The sequence below is a fragment of the Pinus tabuliformis genome, chromosome 6, assembly GCF_031772625.1.
Source record: "Pinus tabuliformis cultivar Carrire ecotype Pingquan chromosome 6, CPIR1, whole genome shotgun sequence".
NCBI lineage: Eukaryota > Viridiplantae > Streptophyta > Pinopsida > Pinales > Pinaceae > Pinus > Pinus tabuliformis.
In genome coordinates this window covers 420,830,108-420,844,677 of record NC_142292.1, presented here as the reverse complement: position 1 = coordinate 420,844,677, position 14,570 = coordinate 420,830,108, and the positions used below count along the sequence as shown (strand labels likewise).

The following is a 14,570-nucleotide window of genomic DNA, read 5'->3' as shown; positions in this document are numbered from 1 at the left end:
CATTTCCTTTTAGAATGTGAGGCCTTCAAAGACAACAAAGAAAGTTATGCAGATACACTAGCAGCTAGCGCTTGGGATAATCTATTTTGTGAGAATTTGTCGAGAAGCTGGGAGCATTTATTTTGAAGCTTCACAGAAAAAGAGCAATCTGTCCCATAAAATATCTTTAGACTCGTTTACATTAAAATAATTTGTTTCTTTCTTTCTCCTTCATAAAAAAAACTACTTTCATAAAAAGTTTCATAGAAAGCTACTTGAACAAATGCAAATGCACCTGTATAGTTCATAAACGTCATAAATTTATTTCATAAAACTTATCAAAACCATTGAAACTAGAAAAAGAATATAGAAGTTTTGCCAAACCTTCACAGATTTTCGTAAATCACAAATATTCAAGCTGCCGAGAAAATTTTGAGATTTTGGAATCTCAAAAGGTATGCGTGAAATCTTATTCGCCCGTAATCCTGTCTTTTCCATGCTGCCCATCTGCTTGCCCATCTGCTTCACATTTGCATGAAGCAACTCTTAGTCACAACTCCGTGTCTTCCATTGTGTGCCCATCTGCTTCTTGATTTGCATGAAATATTCTTTTGACCGCTATCCCGGTCTTCCATGGTGCTCATTTGCTTTTATTTGCCACTGGGTTAATATTCAACATGGCTCTTTGTGCTTTTGTAATCTTAAAAAAAAAGTTACATTGGATATCATCTGTTTGCAATCCCGTGCCGCCATCCATTGAGCCGTTTTCTGCTATTTGCCACTGGCGTGAATTACAGATATTTTCAAAGACCATTTGCTTCTGTTTGCACCGGCTTGAATTAGAAGCCGTCTCAGAGCCTTATGCCGCATCAGACCATTTGAAGAGATAAATTAGCCAGAAATATCCGTACACTTTCATTTTCTAATTCAATCTGTAAGATTCATTTCTCACTTCGAAAAGTCAGCTTTTGTTGATCGTGATTATGGCCACACTCTCATTATTGTGATAGCATCAGACCTTTATCACCTGGGAATTTGCAAATGCACCCACGTTGTTTCTCAGAGGTTCTTTGATGACCAGGATTCGATTCTTGAAATGATGGAGCTCAATTCTTGCTGCCTGCCACAGCAAGAATAGAAAGCAGGGCTTGTAAATTTGATGAACAATTGCACAGCCAACGCAAAATACTAGACCAAACAAAGGGAGAAAAAGGCATTTAGATGAGTTTAGTCCAAACTGAGCATCGTACATATATGAATGTACAGCAGCATGAAAATATATAGCAATTGTCTACTACTAGAAGATTCACTGCTGCTTCCGTCCAACATACAAGGATAGTTTGCGTGTTTACGTGTAATTGTAACAAACTACTATAGAGGAGGCATCAATCAACTCATTTTGCTCAAGATGGAACAAAGAAGACCCATTCTGACAGGTTTAAACCAACTAATTTCAATTTACTAGATTGTTGTGCAATCAAAGCCAGCAACTCCCAAAATATTGTAGTTTTGGCAAAGCCGCAAATTAATCATACTTTCAGAGACGGAAAGATTACTCCCAATAAATCACGAGCGTGTCACCAAGACAAGTACAATCACGACTCACGAACACCCAATTCGACATTTTTCAACAACTCCCATATACAGTATACAGTGGTATTTATGAAAGCATGCATTGGTGGTCTCCACAAAGCCTCTGCACCAAATTCTTTCACAAATTGGAACTTTACCAGTGGTTGTAAAAGTCGATATCACATAGAGCCCATGTGAAATCAACGTTCCCAAACCAAGTTAAGGCAATTTTGATTAAAACAATGTAAATAAATTGTCTTTGCCATTCTATCATTCAAGAGTAACGTGCAGTTTACAGAGAATAAGAAAAAATCACTTCATTAGCAGTTAAGCTTCTAGAATTTAGTCCATTTCCGCTTATATTTCTAGAAACGTGATTAAAAATCAATTATAATATCGTTACAATGTACTTCAAAATGTGCATCAGTTTATACATTAGAGAGTTTTAACAGCCCATATATTTAGCTTTTAGGATGTGCCATTTTCTTTTGATATGCCCATCAACATCTAAGACACGCAAAATTCACGTGTGACAAATTTACATGCGAATAACAAATACTATTCCGTTGTCGACAGTGTGGAGGCCTAGTCTAATACACAGATGTTTGAAACATTATTTACAAAAGCAGTATACAAATTCTCTCATTTTAACAGCACAAAAATATGCAAAATATTGCAGCCGCACTATATTAGCATGTGTAATAAATCACGATAGTGTCTTCACCATGCTAGAATTATGACATTTTAAATTGACCAACAACGAATCATGCACAGTTTTCCACCATTGATCAAGCCCAAATAAGACGCATCTTTCCAAAACAATAGAAAGCAGCTATTAACTTAATCGAATAACAGCACTTTCTAATAATCCTTCAAGCAGACATGAAAATCAACACTTATCAGCATTAGTCTATTATGCAGTGTAGAGATAAATTTCATTAGATTTCAGAGTTTTCATAAATTTCCTCAAGTTGCATAAAGTACGCACATTTTTCCTTGAGAAGAGAGAAACATGTTACATTTAGACTCTTCGATCAAAAAGAGCTAAGAAATAATTAGTTTATAAATTTCCTTATAGACGTCGTAAGTAGTCACATATGCAGACAACCATTTGCTGGGACAAGAGAGAAACATGTTAATCACATTACTACTCAAGATCGAAAATCGCTTGATTGCAACCAGAAGAAAACTACATGGCTCCAATCTATCAAGCATGCCAAGAATCTATTCTTGAAAACTTGATGCATTTGAAACCACGTGTGAACCTTTATTCATTAATCTTGAAATCCACTGTCTATACTGCCTGCAAGTTATGCCAATTCACAAGAGATCATCCCTTATCAGCAAGGCATAATATTGTAAATAATTAATATAAAATATAAAATAACTTCGAATATAACACAACACTAAAGAACATTACAACATTGGAAGAAAAAACTTTCCCCAACGTCAATAGTTATACAACCTTCGTTCCCAACAAACTTCATCATTGCCACTACAAATCACACTACAGATCAGAACTACTTTTCCAGGAAATGGAGAGAGAAACCGAAAATACAAACCAAAAAAAAAAAATGTATAAAATCCCTTCCAGAAAAGAAAGGAAGGCACAACAAGTTGTCAAATAGTGCAAGTATAGTTGTCAAAAAGTCCCTACATACCCCAGTGCTTGGAGAAGAATTTTCCTTCTCACAATGAATTGAATTCTGGTCATGACCGGACTCTGGCCTGCTAGAGCTCTGACCATTTATTTTTGATTGTCGCCTAATTGCAAGGGTCTGCAAAGGCAAGAAATAAACTTTAGAAATAAACTTACATCTTATTGAGAAATCAAGACTGGATTTCCAAACAATCATTAAATTACAGCTGACAATCCAAGGGCCAAAATACTCCAGGGTTAACGCCAGGGTAATCACCACAATAAATGAAGAAATTGTATTATTAAAACAGCTTCTGAGACCCCATTACATGCACGGAAAATTTCAATTGTGCTCAGACTCTCTCAAACTCGAGGGTTCACTCAGAAAAAGTGCAAAGTGGATCAAGGAAACCGAAAGGAGTGCATGTTGGGTCAAGGTCAAAGAGAAGGAAGAAATCGAAGTTTTGGTGCTACTCTCTCTCTCTCACTTTTGTGCCCTAGTTTGGGAGATCGAAATGTTCCAAGCATTGCGGCTACCAGTTGCTGCCTGATGCCATAAGTTGCTGCATAGTCGAAGTTGTTGGGGTGGAAGTGTCTCTCCAAAGGGGCCGGAGATCTGGAAGGGCTGACTTGGTGTGGAGGGAAGGTTTGGTCTATGTCTAAGTTGAAGAGTCTTAAAGAAAACTATTGAAGGAAGATAAATTTTGACAGGGTTTTTCGCTCGAAGGGGGTTTTGCCCTGGCATAGTGCCTACATCTTGTGTCTTGTGTTTTTGTGATCTCCATACACACATAATATGGTAATTGCTTGATGAAAGATAAGATAATAAAGAAGTAAAAGAAGCCAACATAACTCACAAGTAATTATCAAGAAAGACGAATCAAACCGTAATCTACTTGCATTGATTTCTCAACAAAAAAATGGCCTCCTAAGGAAAATTAATAAAATAAGAGCTATGCATTTTGGAGGGAAAAGAAGAAAACTACTTTTTTTCTTGTATTTTTGGCTTATCTCCTTATAGGTTTACTCAAATTTCAAATGTAGACACTTGTTGGATGCAGAATTAAATTCCGCATCAAACGAGTTCCCATTATGCATACTATTAAGAAGACCCACATTGATAAAAATTGAAAATACATTAAAAAGAACGTGTTAAAACAAGTTTTTTTAATGTATCTTCAATTTTTATTAATGTGGGTCTTCTCAAAAAAATGCATAATGGGCACTCGTTTGATGCAGAATTTAATCCCACATCCAACAAGGGTCTACACTTGAAATTTTAGTAAACCTATAAGGAGATAAGCCAAAAATACAATAAAAATAGTAGTTTTTTTAATTTTCCCTCCAAAATATTTATATGTATCTGTTTTTAAATTTAAAAGATTTTGATTGGTTTACATAATATGTATATGAAAATTTCATGGGCACTTTTAGGCTGAAATTTCCTCTAATGATACTATTAGCCTACATTATTTACAAATATTCATCATTTTGTCAAGCCCTGTTGACCAAGCCAAATTAATTGTAGGGAAACAACATTTGTCCACTTTACAATCGTAACCTATTGTAGTAGAAGCTCAGTGGTGATGGGATTTTATTGATGAATTTTAAGGGACAACTCTAGGAATGGATACCAATGGCTTCTAACTGCCACATATTACTTCACCAAGTAGTTGTTGTGAGTTTCCTTGAAGATAAGATAATCTCAAGATTTGACTAAAATCACTACTAACAGTGCAAAAGCTTTCAATTAATTAGTTTTATCTAACTTTTGCTTCTACCATGGTATGCTTCTAAAGGATTCTTCTAATGGATTCATTCAATCAAGTAACAAGAATTTCATTAACACTATTAAGAAAACAATGGGTGACAATAAAAGGAACCACGATGGTAAAATCAAATATGCAATGTGCAAAAACAAAATTACAACTATGAGAGCAACAAGTAAAAACCCTTTTGAATTGGTATATGGAACAAAAGTTTAATTGCCCATCAACCTAAAAATCCCTATTTATAACTTTGTGCAACAATTTACAATGAATCAAGAGTCCGGTTCAAGCAAGAAACAATCCACTGGTACAGCTAGAAGAATCTAAGCAAATAGCATTCAATCAAATGATAAAAAACCAAAAAAGAATTAAAGGAACATTTGATTGAAAGGCTCATTAGAGAATACTTGTAGATGGAGAACTTGTACTTGTGTGAGGGAAGGAGAAGCCTTATATACACAAAAGGCTCAAAATCTTTTGGCTTGGTCCACATAAAATTTAAAAATTGGTCAGAACAAATTCTTCCCATCTTACTAGCATAAACTGGGAGACGTTGCCTTTATCAATTAAGGGTAGCAGGCGGCATCTCAGGCTCTACTTTGTGGACGGTGTTTAGTGTTCATAGTAGTTGTGGAGGAGAGCAAGTTGGTTAAAAGAAGTAGATAAGATAAGTGGTTTTCCATTGCACATTTGATTTCGTTTTAATATCTTAAATTTTACTTCATACCATGCATCATTAGGTAGGTTGCATTTTACAGTTTCTCTTGTCTAAAACAAAAACAAGAAGATTTTTTCATTCTTTAACCACACTAATCATTGTCCCCTATCTTGTGGGTCTAATCCCTTTTATGATGAGCATTAGCAGAAATTCCTAAGATTCTTGTGCACCCTATCTTGAGTGCATATCCCCATGGTAGAGCCAAATGTTACCCCATGACTTGTAGGTGTGAAAGGAGAATCGATGCACTTTGTCAATCTAATCAAAAATAATATTCCCACAATTGAGATCTATAAAGTATCCATGGATGCTTGCCACAAATATTTCTAGTTTGCTCAACTAACCCCCATGATGTCAGGCAGTTGATGGCGATAGTGTTGTACCCAATGCTCTTCCTCTCACACATGATGTTGCTTCTTCGATGAGGCTCTTGACCCATGCTGAACCTTGGTGTATTGTATAATAGTTCATAACGCTATGAATTGTTGTGTCTTAGTAGGAGGTTGTTCCATGTTGTGTTGATATTCACTTCTAAAGTGTGTCACCTTATGAGATGAGTTGTACTACTCATAGACCTAGGTAGTTGTTTAATAGCCATTTTGCACAACACATCATTACATCACCATGATATTTCATTTTTATTTACCCTTTTCGTGATTAACTTATCGTATGTCACGTGGCAAGGTTTGAAATACAAAGAAAACTCCCATGTATGAAAATGCCTAAATATAATCAAAGAACTAAAATTGTTTGATGAAGATGTAGCTAGAATCATATTATTATACACTGCCACGTTGCAAAATGCATTATTCCTCCTTTCTCAAATAGATAAATTTTAAAAGAAAAGGGAACAAAGGAACAAGCCAATGAAAAATGGGGATACAAAAAAAGATAGCATCGAGGAATGGTAACTCAAGGTTAAGCACTCCCTCAAAAGACACACATGGAAACTAATAATGTAATATACTTGGGTAATTAATTACTACACACACACACTACGAGTTTACAACCACTCCTTTTGACAAGGCTAACTCTCAAAATATCACCTCGTGCCTCTACTACATAGCTTAGCAATGCTTTCCTTAGGGAAACCCCCCCCCCACCTTGAAGGGCAACCAAAAGTGAGAAGAGAGTTATTGTAGTGATAGTGGGTAGCCTTCCTAACTTGCACAAGACTAGCCCCTTGATGTTCAAGACTTTACATCATATGGGGGTGCTATATTTTGTTGTAACACCTCCCACTTTTTTCAAATGATTTGAGCACCAAAGAAGCCTTCAAGTTTCACAAGTATTGTATTGATAATTAGGCCCTAAAATTTGAGCCCTCTCTAGCACCGTTTGCATAACGCACCCCTTGAAAGAGCACAATTGGGCAAGAGTACATACAATCACTTTACCTTTGATACATCTAATAATCCATTTGAAGTAAAGAGACTAGCCCAAGGTATTAATCGGTAACTCCCAAACCAGCTTTGTCTCTCAAGATACAACAAATATTCCAGCATACATGGTGGAAGCCTTTCTTCCCATCTCTATTTGCCAATTCAAAGGAACATAGAACTTCTGAAACCTAAGTTGCAGGAAACGTGGGTCCAGGGTCCATTTCCATACGGAAACGAAACGGAAACAGGGAAATCCATACGGTGCGGCCCGGAAACTCGTTTCCAACCATACTGGCACATTTCTCGAGGAGGAAACGTGGTCAGTACGGCTGGAAACGAGTTTCTGGGACGTACGTCGGAGTTTCCTCTTGTAACTTGACTTTTTCTTGTATTTTTTTAAATTTTTTCATTTCTAATTTTTTATTGGACAACTCAAATATCCTCTAGATGCTTCTAGATGTCTCTCAAGTTATAAAACAAAAAAACAAAAAAAAAGGATTTTTTTGAGTGGGGCAGTCGAATTGTTCAAGCCTATGGCCCTAGTGTTGATATGCAGTTCATGGTAATGTTAGATTCTTCCTTTTACTCAGGATGTTTGAGAGTGGTTTCACCCTCATTGGATTTCATATGGAGAAAGTAGAATTTTAAATCTCATTCAAAATCCAGCAGACTTATCTGTTTTTCAGGATTTCAAGATTGGGGGAATTGCAATGTTTCCATTGGATTTTGTCATGTACTAGGGTATGGAACTTGTATTTAATCAAGAGAACCAAGCCCTCTATGCATGGGAGACTCCCAATAATCAAAAGCATGTAGGGTACTAGGGTATGAAACTTGGATTTAATCAAGAGCACTAAGGTCGTTCCACTATGTAGGAGGAGACTCCCAATCAAGCACGAGACAAGAAATTAGAAATTTCTCGTGGCTGATTTTGGATATTTCTATTTTCATTATGTGATCATTCATGAGTAAATGTGATGTAAATTTAGAGACTTACAATTTATGCATTGACAATTGACAATTTAATCATAATGTAATAATTAGAATGTAACATGTATGCTTTATGATTGCACATATTTCTTAAATGTCCTAAAAAAATATATATATATATTGTGTTTCCCTGTTTCCAAAATTTGGGGGGCTCACGTTTCGTACCCACGCCCGTTTCGGAAACTCGTACTCGTTTCCCCGTTTCGTGCAACTTAGTCTGAAACCCAACCATAGGAATTATTTAAGGGGGGCCAAAAATAAATAGTCATACATGACTACAAATTTGGAACCAAACTACCAAAGATGTTGGCTTGTTTGTTATTGCACCGACATCCAATGAATTATACGGAGCTCTGCAAAGCAGAGGGATGCTCAAAACTTTTGAAATCTAACGATTTTGAGGGGTCCCAGAACTAAATAGTCCATCACCACAAAATTTGGAGACTGCCAAAGACATTGGCTTGTTTGTTATTGAACAAACACATGATGAGAGATATGGAGGCCAAGTGAAGGGATTCAATCTGAAAGAGTTGGACCCAAGTCTAGCCAGGATAAAGTTACGGACTTGAGTAAAAAAAATATATTCTGCATGAAACAGATCCAAAATTACTAAAGAATTTGAAGGATCAGCCATATTTTATAGCGTTAGGGAAAAGAAAGGTCATCTTCATAGGGCACATATGACTGAATTTCAATAATGCCATTATTTCCTGTGATTTATATTTCAGATGAAAAACATGAATCAAAATAGAAGAATATTTTTCAACCAATGATAATAGTTCAATAAAATATTTTAATATAATACTAACTTCAGCAACGGTTCATTGACTACTATACACAGAAAAATTTACTGATCTAACAGCAGTAACAGCATTTTTTCAAAATAATCCAGAGGCAGTTCAGCAAGCATGAATAAATTCAGGACTGTCTGTCAAAATGAGACAAACGTGGAGGCAATCACTACAAGAGAATACAGACAGACTGTTCACTGATAATAAAAAAAAAAAGATTTAAAAGTGTAGAAAATAAGGACAGTCGCCGTTGCAATGGAGTCATGGAAATGAAGATTATCCATGGTTTCAAGCAAGGGTAAAGTAGGTTATCTGGGCAAACAGAATCTTCTAAGCAAGCTTTCAACTTTGCAAAACAATGTCATTGATGTCAAAACAAATCTGAGCCAAGACATGTCTGCAAACCTGACAAACTATACTGCATTTAGAAGAAACATGCAAAGCCAAATCTGTTGATTATTTATGTATTCATATTTTTTATTCTTCTACAAAATATTTGTGAGATTTCCCATTCAATAACAATACTGATTTGTAGCTTTAGTGCCCGAGTCTTATAAAGCTCATCCACATCACAACAACAGAATATTGAACAGTTTCTCTTAGTGAAGTGCTTTAGTTTGTTGGATTGGTGAATTTTGCCTTGTAAATCAATGAAAATTGGTACAAGAACAGCATCTAAATGGCTAGTATAATAATTTTCACAAAACAATCGTGTCAGATCTTTATAACAAAGGAAGAAAATAACTTTTGATCACACATGCACATTATCACAACTATCTTGAGGTTATAACTAACTCAATGCACAACCTGTATATGTATTTGGGTGTGCACATCTTCCACCTAGACACCATCATACATAAAAGTCTATAAAACTAGTGCATATTTAGAAATACAGCATTCTAGTTTTAATAAACCGATAGTTATAAGTACACATTCTTCATAATTGCTTCATGCAGTCCATCCTTTCTCAACTATTTTCCTAGGGGCTTTAAACTAATGTCCACAGTAAAATAGCAACACAACTTAACCAAGCACCATAGGTACCAGCTGATATTTGACTTTGACTTTGCTTAATACAGTTTCTCAATTTGACTTTGCTTAAAATATGGTTGATATTTTGTTTTTTTCCTTCCAAAAATATTTTCCATCCTCTATGAAACATTAAAAATATATAAAAATTCAAAGGCATATCAATCAGATTTTACTTGAACCCCTTGAGAGTTATTGAAACATATTTCTTCAATCGCTTGTCTAATAAAATTACAATAGGCTCTAGTCAACATGAAACCGTAATAGTTTATTTGAAGTATAATCCTAATAAAAAGGGAATAGTGACTATTCTTGTAGGCTGTCTTCATATATTAAATTGACCACGTCTACCAACTTCCCAGCTGTCTTTAGTCAGTTAACATATACAGATTTGTAAAACATGACGAGGTAATTAGTCTCCAGAAGTCTTCATTTCTATTAATTGTGATAGTTTCCATGTGAGCAAATAATCTTTTGGGGTACGTACAACTGCTTTTGATTGATCAGTTGGGAGCAATGAACCCCAACTGCACAATATAACAGTACAAATACCCACTTTAACACAAGAAGATATTTGAATCTTGAACTTCTCCCATGTAAGAGAAAAGGCATAATGATTCATAGTGGGATCATCCCCCAGTGTATGCATATATAGTTAGTCTTGTACATGTGTTTCTATCTCTAATCTCCTCATGTCATTCTAATTCACAATAGACTGAAAAGATTATTTAAGATCGTTGAATTATTTGAGTCTGTTTGAGCATTTTGACATTTGCAGACTTACACAAGTACAAAAGGTATCAGGGATAAGGAAGTTGCTTTTGTTGATGATTTCTCCAAGAAGATGTGGGTTTATTTCTTCAACAAAAAATCTGATGCATTTCTAAATTTAACACATCTAAGGCAGTGGTAGAAAAACAGTTTGGAAGAGATACAGAAGCCAATAGTTTTAGAAATGGTGCAGAAGCTTGTTCAATTGAATTTATTGATTTTATTAAAAAGGAAAGAATTCAACAACAATTTTCTGCACGTCATACACCACAATGAAATAGGATTCTAGAAAGGCAGAATATGAAAATTGTTGAGATGACTAGATGCAGGTTGGTGTGTAGCACTGTACCATACAAATATTGAGGCGAAGTGGTACACACATTTCCTACTCAAAGGCAGCTCCAGACATCACATCAGAGGCAGCTTGGTCGAGCAAAGAAAATAGAAAGTTAGTCATCTGAAAATATCTGGTTCAATTGCATGGCTTGATTCCAACTGAAAAGAGATCAAAATTAGATGCAAAACACAATAAACTCATGTTTGTTGGTTAGACAAACAATCTAAAGCCTATAGATTGTTGGATATTGCTACTGACAAAATAAATATCACCAGAGACGTAATTGTAGATATGATAAATCAGGATATTTTCAACCCAAATTACATCTGACAATTGATAATGTTTACAGCTTGGAAGCTAAAAGGTCACCCAGTATGAAAGGCATAAAACAACAGAAAGAAGAGGAGGCATGATGGTGGATGTGTGTAATATCCCTAGGGAATTTTTGCCCTTAGGGTTGTAAAATTCAAAGAAAAACAGTAACAATTCCTGCAGTATTCTTTCAATTTTAAGCAGAGATAATGTAGAGTACACAGTGATGCAGATAAGTATAAACTTCCAATAAATCAATATATCAATCTGCCAGTGGCTCTGTTTTCCCAACAGTGACTGTCTAACCAATATAAATCAACCACAGCAATCGTTAACACTAATGATTTCACAACTACTAAGTCAACTTACAGGTTGACCTGTTCTACTACTTAGCTTGACCTCAGTCTACAAAAAATCCTGCTTCCTAATGATGCCCTAACTGGGCTGCTATCTGCATTTCCAGCTTGTCTAGGCAATGCACATCCAACAGACTGTCGACTCTGGAGTAATGCGGACTGAGCTGGCTGGCTAAGTAACATTGGCTGGCTGGCACAGGGTGGATTTCGAAAGAAAGGTTGGTCACAGATCTTTTTAGGGTGGGATCATCTCCACCGATATTAAACAAGGAAAAGGGGTCTTAAAACCCTCAAGAGCCTCAGGCTCAAAGAAAACAGAGAATCCAATCCAATTCATCGTGAGAAAATGATTCCATCTCTCCTTTATTTGTAGATCCTTCATGGCAGGTTTCTCTTCCTTAATCTAATGTGAGGGGTTCATATGCAACCCCCAATTTGGGCTTTTTGCCGCAGCTACCCCAAACCCAATGTTGCCCCAAAATATTCGATAATGGGTTTCCCCCTTTATCAATGACTATAGCCTACGGGGTTGGATAGGCTACTTTGTCCTCCCTTGGGCAATTAATCCATAGGGGTCATTACAATGTGCAAATTGCACATGAAAATCGCTCAGATAACACTAAATCAAGCAATTGATTGCATTTATTTTGTTGTGACAGTAGAGAAATGAAGACCAAAGCAATACCTACAAAACTTTGGAAGGCAAGAGATTAGATGAGCTCTGGTATCAAATTGAACATTACAATTTGGAAGACAAGAGATTAGATGAGCTCTTCCATTGATCACAACTGTGTCAATTTTTCTGCAAACCTAGCACCCATCAATCCATTTACCTAGCAAATTACAGATCTACAGAATGAATGCATAGTTAGGTTCTTAACTTTAATTACCAGGAACCAAAAAAATAACAAAAATGACACAACAGATTCTGCCCAATCGAACCAGTTCTTCATTAAAAAATATTCAGAACCTACCTGGGCTCATGTCTTGAGATGATGGCCCAACTAAGGAGATACATGTACAACAACTACATCCAATCCAGTTGATCAAGCCCTCGTTGGTTGATCTTGATCTTCTTGCTGCCCCCTTCCTCGAACCCAACACACTAGAGTATCACAATCCTTGCAGAGATGCCCCTCTGAATCTTGTGTCGTGACTTGTCGTATGGTGTGCCTTCTCCTTCTCCTTACCCTTGCTTTTATAACTTTTTGTTGAGCTAAATCCCTAAACCTAATGTCCAAATTGATTGACAATCGAGATTAGATCTCGCCTCACTTGAGATCAAGGGTTGAGATTAAACCATAATTTATAAAGTAAATACTTTACTTTTTATGGTGTTTTTTAACTCAATAAGCCAACATAACAATTATGTGTTTTTCCTAAGTTGAAACTTAGGCTAAGTTACAAATGCAACTTGCTCACACTAGAGCAAGCGTCTAAGGAGACTTTGGGTGGCTTTTGCACAGTTAAACACTTACTCCTATGCAAAAGTACCTACGCGAGCTACAAACATCAACACTCCCTCTTAGCAAAGGAGGCATTTCTACCCCCTGGAACTAACTTTGATCCAAGAACTACATTTGTTGGCATAGTTATTGCCTTTGAGATAGAAGCCAACCCTACCAACTGGTCTAGATAGTAGAAATGGCATTGCAGGCCATTTCCCTAACTTTGTGGAACCTGAAGGGATGGAGGACCTTATAAAACCAATTTCCATGGGGGAATTAGAAAGCACTCTCAAGTGGTTCAAGAAGGACAAAAGTCCGGGACTGGATGGCTAGTCGGTGGAATTCTTCATTGCATTCTTTGACATCATTGGACCAGACCTTCTAGGGGTGGTGGAAGAAAGTCAGACCCTAGGCCGCATACACGCTCCCATAAACTCTACCTTCATTGCCCTTATTCCCAAATCGGACTCCCCGATCTCCTTCAATGACTTTCGCCCTATATCCCTCTGCAACTGTCTCTACAAAATTATTGCAAAGATTATAGCAAATCGCATCAAGCCAATCCTATCTGAACATATCTCTCAGGAGCAATTTGCTTTCCTACAAAATAGACAAATCCATGAAGCCATTGGATCTGCCCAAGAGGCCCTCCACTCCATCAAGCTGAAGAATCTGAAAGGGGTGTCGCTCAAAATTGACCTCTCAAAGGCATTTGACAAGGTTAGTTGGTTATACTTAAGAATGATACTCACCCATCTGGGGTTCCCACTGGTTTTTATCAGATGGATTATGGGGTGTATCACTTCAGTTTCCTTTGCAATCCTAATAAACGGTTCTGCCTCCCATACCTTTCAAGCGGAGAGGGGAATCAGGCAGGGTTGTCCCTTATCCCCCTTACTTTTCCTTCTGGTTATGGAAGGCCTGAGTAGACTGATTGCGACGGAGAAGAGAGTTGGGAGACTCTGTGGCCTCAAGATCACAGAACATTGCCTTATAACACATCTGCTTTTTGTTGATGATATTCTCATATTCCTTGATGGGGGAATACAGGACATCATCACCCTTACAGAGATATTGAAACTTTTTAGTGCAGCTACAGGAATGGAAATAAATGGGGGAAAATCTACTATATCTTTCTCTGATTGCACACAACAAGAAACTCAGCTAGCTCTACAAAAATTCCCCTTCCAAACCTTGGCACTAAAGGATGGACTGAAGTACTTGGGATTCAGAATTAAAGCAGATAGTTATAAAATTGCAGACTGGACCTGGTTGATTGCAAAGGTGGAAAAAAGGTTAAACATTTGGAGCCATCACTTACTTTCCAGAGCTGGAAGACTGGTGCTCATAAAAGCAGTGCTGGAAGCAACCCCAGTCTATTGGATGTCCTTGGCCTGGATCCCCCAGGGGATACTACATAGGATACAACGTGTCTGTAGTCATTTCCTTTGGAAGGGACACAAAGAAGGAAAGCCTT

The 14,570-nt window shown here is 36.8% G+C and overlaps 1 protein-coding gene across 7 annotated transcripts in view; it reads right to left on the bottom strand.

Moving 5' to 3' along the window:
• Positions 1-279: 279 nt before the first annotated feature.
• The window catches only part of LOC149259100 (inactive poly [ADP-ribose] polymerase RCD1-like), a 53,223-nt gene continuing 38,932 nt past the window's right edge, over positions 280-14,570 (bottom strand). The window contains exons 8-10 of one of the 7 annotated variants that reach the window (XR_016257241.1): positions 10,990-11,063; positions 3,213-3,329; positions 2,475-2,854 (exon numbers count right to left, since the gene is read on the bottom strand). Coding sequence is in view for 6 of the 7 variants with exons in the window: in XM_089417388.1 (XP_089273514.1) it covers positions 992-1,099; positions 3,213-3,329 (225 nt within the window). In the remaining variant the exon portion in view is untranslated. Of the gene's footprint in view, positions 1,100-2,474; positions 3,047-3,212; positions 3,330-10,989; positions 11,136-14,570 lie in introns of those variants that run through there. The other 6 variants (XM_089417388.1, XM_089417395.1, XM_089417403.1 and 3 more) reach the window with 6 other exon arrangements.